This window comes from Scyliorhinus torazame, chromosome 2 (genome assembly GCF_047496885.1).
Source record: "Scyliorhinus torazame isolate Kashiwa2021f chromosome 2, sScyTor2.1, whole genome shotgun sequence".
Classification (NCBI taxonomy): domain Eukaryota; kingdom Metazoa; phylum Chordata; class Chondrichthyes; order Carcharhiniformes; family Scyliorhinidae; genus Scyliorhinus; species Scyliorhinus torazame.
In genome coordinates, this window is record NC_092708.1 from 249,783,332 (window position 1) to 249,796,525 (window position 13,194).

Genomic DNA, 13,194 nt, shown 5'->3' on the forward strand with positions numbered 1-13,194 from the left:
TGGCGCTGTGAGGCAGCAGTGCTAACCACTGAGCCAGTGTGCCCATTAATCAATTGAATTTTAATTCTACAAGCTGCCACATTGGAATTTGACCCTGACCCTGTGTCTAGGGATTTGCCCAAGGCCTCTGCATGACTAGTCCAGTGACATTACCACTATACCACTGCCTCCCTTGAGATGAATTCAAGCATGAAGGGAAAGATAAATAAACATCCACCAAACAGCTGTACTTGAACCATTAAACTTTAAATCGCAGACTAGGGAAAGATATTGCTCTGTGAAATTGAATGGAGGTTTTGTTTCAAAGGCTGTCAGGGGTTTTGAAGCTTCTTCAAGTGTTATGGTCTTTCAAGGAAGCATCTGACCTTTGTAACAGCTGCTGTTTTAAAAGCATTTGTCTGAGGGAACACATGCAAGGAAAAGGAAATGTTCCTGCATTGATTCTTCACTGAGTTGTCTTGACTGCTCATCAGGCAGAGCAGTTCAGGGTGAAGAGGCTATCTTTGATTTTAAAAACTCAGACCAGGAAGATACTGTTCAATAGAGGGCTGCCTAAGCTCACCATACTGGCGGGTGAACTTCAAGTTGCCCAGGGCTGGAAGGGGCAGACCAGACACGGGACCCCATACCTGTGGGGGAGGGGGTTTGTGGGTCCTGGGGTCAACCCCTTGCCCACAGCCTGAGCCCAGCCAACTCCCAGACTCTTGGAAGACCCCTCTCTGCAGTCTGTCAGCAGCAAGGGACACATGACCTATGGCCTGACCCCCTTGACCCGCCCCCCCCCCCCCCTTGGGGTCTACCATGGAATTACAATACCTCAGACCTCACACTGATAACATTGAATGAGTTTGACTCCATTGTGATATATGTTGTCAGGGACCAAGAAATCCCAGGCGAATGGTTATGTGATCAACGGTGAGTTATGTGGAAACAGCTTAAATAACATCAACCTTGCCTTCCAGGAACACATCTATAAACTGATGAAAAGTGACAGCTATGCTCGATTTCTGCGTTCAAATGCTTACCAGGAACTTTTACAAGCCAAAAAGAAGGTATTTTCCTATAATGTTGTGCCTACAGACATTTGGAAGCATTATTGTCATTCCATCCCTTGATTTGCTGTCCAGTAAAGTTCATTTTTAGCTGACTGGCCCCGGGGAGGAAACATTCTGGCTCTTCCTGCTGGTGGGACCTTCCGGAGTGCCTTCCCTGGAGTGACGGGGCACGCAAAACCCCGTCTCCACCGCCCAGAAAGTACGCCGGGCTGGGCCCAAACATCCAGTCCCTGTGTAAATCCGCTGTGTTAATGTGTTACTAAGGCCTAAAATCAGAGGCCTCATATTTGATCCCTCAATGAGGCATCATAGCTGGAGCAGCTATTGGGCTGTCACAATTATCCAAGATTCCCTTGGAAAAAGGAAAAACCAATTACTCCAAATTTAATGGGCGGGATTTTCTGCGCCAGTGGGCGGGATTTTCTGGGCGGGATTTCTGCACCCCCAGCATGCATTGCAGCAGCGGAGGCAACGTGCCATTGGCCAGCGGTGGGATCTTCTGGTTTTCTGTTGTTTACCACCCTCCACTGCCAGGGAACCTACGGCAGGGTTCGCCATTGGCAGGACTGGAGGATCCCGCCGGAGGGAATGGCTGGAAAATCTTGCTACGTAGCACTCAAACACTGTGGTACCCTTGATGATCAAATTGCCTGCTGACATACATTGTCCAAGAATAAATGTTTTTATCTGTTTCATGCTTTAAAAAAACATTCCAAAGGCTTACGCTAATGCCCTGGGGATATGGGTTCAAATCCCACTCTGGCAACTGGTAGAATTGAACTCCAGTTGATAAAATCTGGAATTTAAAGAAAGCTAGCCATCATTAATGTTGACCATGAAACTATTGTTAAAAACCCATCTGGTTCACACATGTCCTCTGGGAAGGAAATCTGCCGTCCTTACCTGGTCTGGTCTACCTGTGACTACAGATTCACATCAACGCAGTTGACTTTTAACTGCCCTCTGAAATGGCCGAGCAAGCTACTCAGTTCAAGGTCAATTAGGGATGGGCAGCAAATGTTGGCTTTCCCAATGATACCCACATCCCATGGAAGAATTAGATAAAAACAAGTCTGTGTGAGAACATGAGGGCCTGCGGAACTGCACCTTAGCAAGAGTTAGGGCTGAGGGACGTGAAACAAGAGGAAAATAAAAAATTCATTTGTACAAGGTAGAATCTGGTGGATTGAGTCCTCCGTGGCCCAGGCTTGATCTGTGGCATTCACAGGGCACGTTTTTAACTACTATGGAATGGGCTGGCTTGCTTTCAGGAATCATCCTAGAGGAGCTGGATTGATCTGCACCACCAAGGCTCTGATGTGACCTCAGTGGGGAGACAACCCCATAGGAGGGGCATGGCCTGAGAGACCAGAAATGAAGCAAATTAAAATGAGTGTTCAGGTAACAGGACTCTGTCTACCTGCTCTCTAGAAGCAGTTTACTGCCATCTAGTAAGAAGAGCTGAACACTGAACTCTTGGGCCTGCAATGCAAAATATAACCGAAAAGCATTTAAATTTAGCCTACAAGTAAGGCTATTAGGAATTATAAAGATCAGTCATTTTTACTAAACTGCTTTAATCCCTTATTTTGTGCCTGTGCTTTCACTCCCTTAGAGAGGGGATCCTTTTCCCGGGAACCAGACATCTAGCCCAAAATCCAATCGATATTTATTCATGGGTGAGAATTGAGAGCCAGCGATGTGAGACTATTCAACTGTGGGAGACATCACAGCTGATCGCAACGTCCACACATACGACTGGCTATTGATCAGGGAGAGAAGCTTGTGCAGGTTAGGTGGACTGACAAGTCTAAATTGCCCCTTAGTGTCCAAAAGATTACGTGGGGTTACAGGGATCGGGTGGAGCTGTGGGCTTAAGTAGGGTGCTCTTTCAAGGGCCGGTGTAGACTCAATGGGCCGAATTGCCTCCTTCTGCATTATAGTGATTCTATAATTCTTCTACGATTATGATTGATTGTAGACACTTTTTTATTGCTCTTTGGTATTTCTGTCAGGCCAATAGGGCTTTAACGAGTGTAAGCCCCTCATTTGAGCCATCAATTTGGGTCACTGCTCCTCTGGAGCTGACTGTATTTTAGGCTTAACATCCCCCCTGCTGGTCTCTTTTGCATCAGTTTGCTATGCATTATTCTGGTTTTCCTGTTGTGATTCTTTCTGCTTTGTTTTCTCCACCTTCCCTCAAGACTGAAAACGAGCAGGGTCGCAGGACCTCGCTGGAAAAATTCACTCGCAGTGTGGTAAGTTAACAGTTTCACGGCTCTGTTGACTCTAAGTGGGTACCCATGGGCCGATAAACATCCGCTGAGCTGGGGAAGCTTAACGACGTGTAAACAAGATGTAAATGGTATTCTTTGTAAGACAGATGCTTGATTAATGGCTTCGATGCTAGACATTCCACTCGATGTGGAACTGGGCCAGGCACAACTGTAATTCCCATGCCTTGTGTACACTGAATTAGGTCATTGCAGTCAAAGCTCTGCGTTGCAAGGTGTCGGCAAATAGCCTCATTGTGAAATAACCTGGCAGCAGCACTCTCCGTCCCAACCCCACATGTGAAGGAGAGCCACTTGGGAGACCATTGCTAGTAAACATGAACTCTTAGAAGTGTTAGCACTTTTCGGAGAAGATATAATAATAGGAACTGAAGTAGGTTATTCGGTCCTTCCAGCCTGCTCTGCTATTCCATGTGATCATGGCTGAACTTCCAATTCAACTTCACCCATATCCCCCCCCCACCCCCCCACCCCCACCCTCCCCAGTCCCAATCATCTATCAACCTCTGAGGTGAATGTGCCAAACAACTGATCATCCACAGCTTTCTGAGATAGAGGATACCAAAGATTCACAAACCCTTGAGTGGAGAAATTTCTCCTCGTTTCCTTAGTCCGAAGTGGGCATCTCCCTTTTTCCGAGACTATGGCCCTGTGTTCTAGATGCCCCCAACCAGGGGAAACATTTCTCCACGTTCACTCTGATGAGTTTAATTCTCATCCTTCTAAACTCCAGGGAATAGAGGCCAGTCCACTCAATCTCTTGTTACAGGACATCCCAAAACCAGTCCAGTGAATCATGTTGCACTCCCTCTCAGGCATGCATGTCCCTCCTTGGGTAAGGAGATTACAGCTACACACAGCATTCCAGGTGTGGCCTCACCAGTGCCTTGTACAATTGTAGTTAGACATTTTTACTCTTGTATTTCAATCCCTTTGCTATAAAGGCGAACTTGCTGAGTTTTTTTTAAGTTTACAGTGCAGAAGGAGGCCATTTGGCCCATCGAGTCTGCACCAACCCTTGGAAAGAGCACCCTACTTAAGCCCACACCTCCACCCTATCCCTGTAACCACAGTAACACAGTCTAACCTTTTGGAAACTAAGGGGCAATTAATCATGGTCAATCCACCTCGCCTGCAGATCTTTCGACTGTGGGAGGAAACCGGAGCACCCGGAGGAAACCTACGCAGACACGGGGAGAAAGTGCAGACTCCGCACAGATAGTCACCCAAGGCCAGAATTGAACCCGGGACCCTGGAGTTGTGAGGCAGCAGTGCTAACCACTGTGCCACCATGTAGTACGTACATGTTGCTGTACGGGCATGTTGGGCGGAATTGTCCAATAGAAATGGCAAAACGTCAGGTTAAGATTGAAAATCAGTGTGTTTCTCTCCAGGGACACAGCCCGATTTTCTGACCAGATCTTCTGCCACTCTGTCAGACGCTTTGCGCCATCACTCTGGTTAGGTGAGTCTAAGAGAGCCGGCAAGCATGTCTACACAGAGATCATGGCGTCATCTTTAAAGGGTGCCCCGGTCTGCAAGATTAATGATCTCCCTCCCACCCCTACGTCCATAGACCACTCCCCACAAGCTTCAGGGCGACCCTGACCATGATACGATTAAATAGCCATAACGGGATTTGCGTCTGCAGCAAACTGAAAAATCACACCCGTCAGGTTTCTCTGATTCAAGTACAAGGACACCCAGGGAGGCTCAGGTTCAAACATTTCCTAGTTTCTCCCAATTCAAAAAATATTCTGCTTTTTTATTTTTCCTGCCAAAGTGGATTCACGCTTCACCACATTATATTCCCTCTGCCAAAGAAAGGAAATTAAAGAACAATTTTTTAAAAACAATGACATAAACACATTTATGTGGATGCCATTTTCGAATTGTTCTAAATTATATAATGTCCTCTTTCGCAGGTAACATGGAAGTGGAGCCTCTTTACAGTCAGTCTGGCTCCAGGATAACTTGCTTTAAACTAACAGGTCCACAGTGCTGGTGATTGAGCTCCCTAACTAATAGACCTGTAGAGATAGAAATACAAACATATGAATTAGGAGCGGGAGTAGGCCACTCGGCCTCTCAAGCCTGCCCCACCATTCAAGAAGATCATGGCTGATCTGATTGTAACCTCAACCCCACATTCCTGCCTACCCATGGTGACCTTTCACCCCATTGTTAATCAGAATCTCTCTAATTCTGCCATAAAAATGTTCAAAGATTCTCCTTTCACTGCCTTTTGATGATTCATGCCCTCCTGAGAAAAACAAATCTCCTCATCTCTGTCCTAAATGAGCCATCACTTATTTTCTTTGAATGACCCTAGTTCTAGATTCTTCCACAAAAGGAAACATCTTCTCCACACCCACCCTCTGAGTACCTCTCAGTATCTTCAAGGTTTTGATCAAGTTGCCTCTTACTCTTCACAATATTGGATACAAACACAACCTGTCCAACCTTTCCTCATAAGAAAACCCACCCATTCCTGGTATTAGTCCAGTAAACATTCTCTGAACAGCTAACATATTTGTATCTTTATTAAATATGGAGACCAATACTGTGCACAATACTCTAGATGTGGTCTCACCAACACCTTGTACAACTGAAGTATAACCTCCTTACTTCTGTAATCAATTCCCCTCACAATAACCAATTACATTCTATTAACTTTCCTAATGACAAGGATGGCCATGGACAGTTGCACATTTGGCAGCTCCTGCTCGAGGTGATTTTCTTCAGTCCTTTTCCCTGTTGATGTTTTGTGGAAAAAGTTGATGTTGGTGGAGGAAAGTTAACCTCCACTAGTGTTGTTGGTGTATAAATTCACGGACCAGAAGTGGGTCAAGAAGGAAGGAGATGTTAGAGCAAGAAATTTTTTGTGCGCCACAGGTGAAGATGGCGGAGGGTAAAGGGACAGCCCTACCAACCCAATGGTCAACAGAGCAGCTGGTGGACTTCTTGATTGAGAAGTTCAGCCAGCAGAGAAGGGAGGCTCATGAGGGCCTGGCGAAGGTGGTGGACCCGCTAAAAGTGGGGATCGACCACGTAGAGCTGAGACTCGAGACCCAAAGCCAGGTGATCCAGAAAGTGGAGGAGGCGGTGGGGGAGCACGAGGAGCAGCTTACCTTGTTGGCGGCCGAGATCGAGATGATGTGGGAGACCCAGAAGCGGCTGAAGGGGAAAGTGGACGATCTGAAGAACCTCTCCCGGAGACAAGATTTAAGAATTGTTGGGATGCCAGAGGGCTTTGAGGGAGCGGACGCCGGCTCATATGTTCCCAAGAAGATGTTGGAGATGCTGATGGGGAGGGGCCTTCGACCGGTCCCAGGAGGTCGACCGGCAAATAGGGCGCTGATGAGGAAGCTGCAGGCAAACGAGCCGCCAAGGGTGATGGTGATGCGGCTCCACCGGGGAGGGGAATCAGTGGGGGGTAAGAGGTTTGGCACCATGGGAGGGAGCTGCCAGGCTAGCTGGGTGGGCTAGTTAACAGGAGCACAGTGTGGTGTGAGCAGGTAGTTAGTATAACAGAGGGGGATGGGAGTGTTGTGTTGTTTAACGGAGGGGGGGGGGAAGGGGCTGATGACAAGGGTGTGGCTGTTGTGGAGTAGCAAGAAGGGAGGTGGTGGCAGTGACATCCGAGGGCGGGCCAGGAAGGTCGCGTGACACGGGCCGGGGACTGGTCCAAGAAGGGGTATGGTTGATCAGCAGGGGAGGGGAGCGGGGTTCCCCCCCAACCAGGCTGGTCACATGGAACGTGAGACGGCTGAATGGGCCAGTCAAACATTCGCACCTGTTTGCGCATCTGAGGAGCTCGAAAGCGAACGTGGCCTTTCAGCGAGAAACGCACTTGAAGGTTGTGGAGCAGACTGTGCGAAGGAAAGGGTGGGTAGGGCAAGTCTTTCATTCAGGATTAGATATAAAGACGTGGGAGGTGGCGGTGCTGATAAATAAGCGGGTGGCGTTTGAGGTGGGGAATATAGTGGCAGATTTGGACGGTAGGTTCGTGATGGTGAATGGGAAGCTGGAGGGGAAGCCAGTGGTCTTGGTGAATGTCCAAGCCCCAAACTGGGGCGATGTTGAGTTGAAGAGGCTGGAGAAGATACCGAACCTGGGCTCGCATTGGTTGATTATGGGGGGGGGGGGACTTTAACACAGTCATTGATCCAGGGTCGGATCGGTCGAGCCCGGGTTCGAGGAGGGTGTCGGCGGTGGCGATGGAACTGAAGGGGTTCATGGAGCGCATGGGGGGTAGTTAGACCCGTGGAGGTTTGGGAGACCGAGGGTGAAGGAATTTTCTCCCATGTGCACAGGGTGTACTCGCGGATTGATTACTTTGTGGTGGATAAGACGCTGCTGGCGGGGGTTGTCGACTCGGGGTATTCGGCGATTGTGGTCTCTGACCAAGCACCGCACTGGGTGGACTTATAAGTCGACCGGGGGTGGGGGGGGGGGGGGGGGGGGGGGAGGTGCAGCGCCCGCAGTGGAGGTTTGATGGGGGGTTGTTAGCGGACGTGGAGGTGTGTGAGCGGGTGAGGGCCACCATCAGGGGTATGTTGAACTGAACGATACGGGTGAGGTTTCGGCCGCCATGCTATGGGTGGTGCTTAGGGCAGTGGTCAACGGGGAGTTTATATCGATCCAGGCGCACGGGGACAAGGTGGAATGAGCAGAGAGGGCAAGGCTGGGGGATGCGATTCTGCGGGTGGATACGACGTACTCAGTGGCCCCGGAGGCGAGATTGTTGAAGGAGAGGCAGGAGCTCCAGATGGAGTGTGGGTTGGTGTGCACGGGGAAGGCAGTGGGGCAGTTGCGGAGGGCCAGACAGGCAGTGTATGAGTGCAGGGAGAAGGCGAGCAGGATGTTGGCTCACCAACTTAGGAAGCAGGAGACAGCGAGGGAGATTGGAAGGGTGTACGAAGGGAGGGGAAGGGTCCTGCTGGATCCGGTGGGGGTGAATGTGGTTTTTGGGGAGTTTTGTAAGAGGCTCTACGAATCGGAGCCCCCGGCTGAGGGGGTGGAGGGAATGCGACGATTACTAGATGGATTGGAGTTCCCCAAGGTGGAGGAGGACCTGGTGGAGCGGCTGGGGGCCCCCATTGGACTGCTGGAGGTGATGGAGGCAATGCAGGCAAGGAAGGCCCTGGGCTCAGAAGGGTTCCCTGTCGAATTTTATAAGATGTTTTCTGGGGCTCTGGGGCCCATGCTGGTAAGGGCATATAACGAGGCGAGGGAAAAGGGGCAGCTCCCCCCTACATTAGTCCAGGTATCCATATCCTTAATATTCAAGAAGAATAAAGACCCATGTGGGTCCTTTCGCCCAATATCGTTGTTAAACATGGGCACCAAAATACTGGCAAAGATCTTGGCATCGCGGATTGAGGACTGTGTGCCGGGGGTGATAGGGAAAGACCAGACAGGGTTTGTAAAGGGGAAGCATCTGCCGGCGAATGTTAGGAGATTACTGAATGTGCTAATGGTTTCCCCGAAGAGACAGAACATGGAGGTGGCGGTTGCAATGGATGCAGAGAAGGCATTCGATTAGGTGGAGTGGGAGTATTTGTGGAAAGTGCTGGGACGGTTCGGGTTCAGGCATGGGTTTGTGGACTGGGTCCGTTTGTTATATAGAGCCCTGGTAGCGAGCGTGCAGACAAATCGGGTGAGCTCGGGGTATTTCGGACTACACTGTGGGACAAGGCAGGGGTGCCCACTCTCCCCATTGCTCTTTGCCTTGGCAATAAAGCCACTGGCAATAGTGCTTCGAGCGTCAAGAAGTTGGAGAAGGATAGTGCAGTGGGAGGCAGTGGAGCATGGGGTCTCGCTATATGCAGACAACCTGTTGCTTTATATCTTGGGAGGCATGGGGGGAATTATGAATATTCTAGAGGAGTTTGGTAGGTTTTCCGAATATAAGTTAAACATGGGGAAGAGTGAGGTTGTCCCGATTGAGGCCAGGGGGTAGGAGAGGAGGTTGGGCGACTGCCGTTCAGGGTGGTGGGGGCGAGTTTTAGATATTTGGGCGTCCAGTTGGCACGGGGATGGGAACAACTACATAAATTGAATTGGCCGTCTGTCGTAGGACAGATGAGGGGGAATTTCAAGAGGTGGGCTGTTCTCCCACTATCGAGGCGGGTGCAGACAGTGAAGATGACGGTACTCCCGAGACTCTAATTTGTTTTTCAGAACCTTCCGATTTTCATCCTAAAATCATTTTTCAGGAAGGTTAATGCTTTGATCTCGGTGTTTGCGTGGGCAAGGAAATCCCCATAGATAAACAAGGTGCTATTGGAACAGGGGGGGGGGGGGGGGGTGGCGGGCTGGTGGGCTGGCCCTCCTAAATATAATGGACTATTATATGTTTAGGAAGTGGGTAGTGGGGGATGGGTCACCGTGGGAAGGGATGGAGGCAGCCTCTTGCACGGGCACGAGTTCAGGGGCACTGTTAACAGTGTCTCTGCCATTCTCGCCGGCCAAGTACTCCATGAGCCCGGTGGTGGTGGCGGCCCTGAGGGCGTGGGGACAGTGGCGGCAGCATTTGAGGTGGAAGGTGCCTCAGTGAGGGCACCGATTTGTGTTAATCATAGATTTGCACCGGAGGGGTTAGCTGCGGGGTTTCAGGGATGAAGACAGGCAGGGACCAAGCGGTTCAAGGACCTGTTTGTGGCAGGGGGCAGCTTTTTGAGTTTAGAGGAACTGGAGGAGGAGTATGAGCTGCCCAGTGGGAATGGCTTCCGGTACTTACAGGTTCAGGATTATGTGAGGAAGCAGGTGCCGTTCTTTCCCGAGTTGCCACCCCTAGGGCGGCAAGACAAGGTGATATGGAAAGCAGGAGTAGGTGAGGGTAAGATGTCCGAGATTTACAAGGAGCTCAAGGGCTGGGAGGGAGCCCCAATAGGGAAAGTCAAATGAAAATGATAGGAAGAACTGGGGGGCGGGAAACAGAGACTGGGTTGTGGGAGGAGGCTCTGAGGAGAATGAATGCAGCTTTGATGTGTGCAAGGCTTCGCCTTATTCAGTTTAAGGTGTTCACAGGGCACACATGACGGTGGGCAGGATGAGTAATATCTGTGATGGGGTGGAGGACAGGTGTGGGCAATGTGTGGGGAGGCCCGTGAACGATTTTCACACGTTTTGGGCATGCCTGAAACTGAAGGGATTCTGGCAGGGGTTCGCAGATGTAGGGCGGGATTCTTCGGAAACCGGCGGGGCGGGCAACTCCGATGCGAAGGAGTGGCGTGAACCACTCCGGCGTCGGGCCGCCCCAAAGGTGCCAGAATGATTTGCGCCGGCCGGCGAGGAAGGGGCATGGCGCCACACCAACCGGCGGCGAAGGGCCTCCACCGGCCGCCGCGAGTTGGCGCATGCACGGGAGCACCAGCGTGTGCTGGCGTCATCCCAGCGCAAGCGCAGGGCGGGTTCTTCTCCGCGCCGGCCATCGCGGACCATTACACAAGCCGGCGCGGAGGAATAGAGTGTACCCACGGCATAGGCCCGCCCGCGGATTGGTGGGCCCCGATCGCGGGCCAGGCCACCATGGTGCACCACCGGGGCCAGATCCCCCCGCGCCCCACTGAGGACCCCAGAGGCCGTCCGTGGAGCCAGGTCCCGCCGGTAAGTACCTGTCGTAACATACGCCGGCGGGACCTGCCGAAAACGGGCGGCCACTCGGCCCATCGCGGGCCGGAGAATCGCCTGGGGGGCCGCTGCTAGCGGCCACCGACCAGCGAGGCGTGATTCCCGCCCCCGCCAAAACCCCGGCGCCGGAGAATTCGGCAGCCGGCGGGGACGGGATTCACGCCGCCCTATGTGATTCGCCGACCCAGCGGGGGGTCGGAGAATCCCGCCCGTAATCTCTGAGGTGATGTGGGTGCAGGTGGCCCCGAGTCCAGAAGTAGCGATTTTTTTGTGTGTTGGAAGACCCGGTGGTCCATGGGGCGAGAGAGGCCGACGTTTTGGCCTTTACCTCCCTGGTAGCCCGGAGATGGATTTTGTTGAAGTGCAGGGACTCTGCCTTTGGAGCCGGGGTGTGGGTTAAAATGGGGAAGGCAGGTGAACGGCATTGGAGATTGGGGTTTTGGGGTAGTTATTTATTTGTTATGAAGTTTATGTTTGTTCTTACTCTTGTGTTGGTTTGTGTTTAATGGATAAACAAATGCTGTAATAAAAGTCTATTGTTTTAAACTTTCCTAATTCCTTGCAGTGCCTGTATGCTAGCCTTTTGTGATTCATGCACTAGGACACCTAGCTCCCCCTGCATCTCAGCAATCCCTCACCATTTAGATAAGAAGCTTCTTTTTTATTCTTCCTAGTACCTGGGAACTGACATTCTTCCCACTTTGCTCCAGTAACTTTGCAAGCTAATGCTGAAAAGAGTTGGATGGTTCCAATAAGTGGAGAGATAGCTTCCTGCTGCAATGCTGTTCAACATCAGTTGAATTGCAGTAGTATCCTAGTCCACTTTGGTCTAAGCCTTGACCCTCCCAAACTATACCTATGTTTTCCGGATTTGGATATGTGGGAAGAGCGTGCTTTCTCTAATCCAGATTTTTGTACCCGGCTTGGGTGCACAGAGACGGGGGATTTCCCAGCTCAACAATTCCGACCTTTGAAAATGTATGCCGACAGCTCAGACATTATCCGGAGGTAGTGCCGGGGTAAAATAGGAGTCGGGCCGGCGACCCTGAACGAATGCGGAGACTGCTGGGTACGCCGGCAAGGTAGGTGCAACTCCTGCCCTGTCCGTCAGCGTATTTAAGCACAAAAAACACAAAAAATACCTTTCCAGCTTACACCTACCCATACACACACACAAACTCCCTGTACCTCATTCATGCCCGCATATGCTAAAATATGCCTGTACCCATCCCCATGGCCCCTCATACCCATTCTGCCAAATTAGTGCAAGTTAATGCCAACCCACACACCACCCTTTTCCCCAAGCCCTCATGCCATGCCTGGTATCCTTGGTCACTTGTTGGACAGCTTTGATGTCTTTGACACTTTCTGGACATCGTTAACAGCTTTGACATTTGTTGAATGCTGAACAGTTCCTTGATAACTTGACAGTTCATTGACAGTTTCTTGACAGCTGGACAGTTTCATTGAGTATGTGCGTAAAATGTGCATAAGCATGTTTAATTCTAACAATTCAAATGCGTGTTTTAGCACTCCCAATGATGTCCTATCCAAAGGGATATCCTGCCTACCCAATGAACCACTGTGGAATTCTCCGGTCCACCAGCTGTATGTTCCTCGGCAGCGCGTCCTCAGAGTCCGCTGGATTATCCGTCTGGCCACCTGAAAATGGGATTTCAAACTGTGGCCACCTCACGCCACCAGGAAACCAGTGAGCGTGGGTGCGCTACCAGCAGAAGAGAGAATCCCGCTGATGGAGAATTTCAATCCCAGTCTCTCAAATCAAGTTCTGTTTAAGAATCCAACCCAGCCTATTGGAAATGTGAAAAGACTTTAAACAAACATCCAAGGAACATCAGGTGTGGACAAAATGAGATGTGTTTGTAGTCTTTTTTAAATTTACTCATGGTATGTGAGTTTTTCGGTATAAACGGGCCTTGTTTGTCCATTCCTAATTGACCATGACAAGGTAACCATGAGTTCTGTGCTCAAATGACTGCGATCCAAAGAATCTACTAAGTTTAGACCTCTTACTTGGTCTGCATTGCACACTCCAGGATTCACGATGCTAGGGCCCAAAAATCAGAAGGGGGGGGGCAACTGTTGATTTAAATAGGCTGCTGCCTCCTCAATTACACATGTGTGAACCCAGGTCCCACTCCAGCTCACTCCTGTGAAAATGGAAACACTGCATCCAGGGCGCATAA

The 13,194-nt window shown here is 50.5% G+C and overlaps 1 protein-coding gene across 2 annotated transcripts in view; it reads left to right on the forward strand.

The window, feature by feature from the left end:
* Nucleotides 1-13,194, forward strand: part of LOC140397116 (regulator of G-protein signaling 6-like) — a 941,371-nt gene that overhangs the window by 907,725 nt on the left and 20,452 nt on the right. For both annotated transcript variants that reach the window (XM_072486131.1, XM_072486132.1), the window contains exons 16-17: nt 963-1,052; nt 3,260-3,313. In XM_072486131.1, coding sequence (XP_072342232.1) covers nt 963-1,052; nt 3,260-3,313 — 144 coding nt within the window. The remainder of the gene's footprint in view (nt 1-962; nt 1,053-3,259; nt 3,314-13,194) is intronic.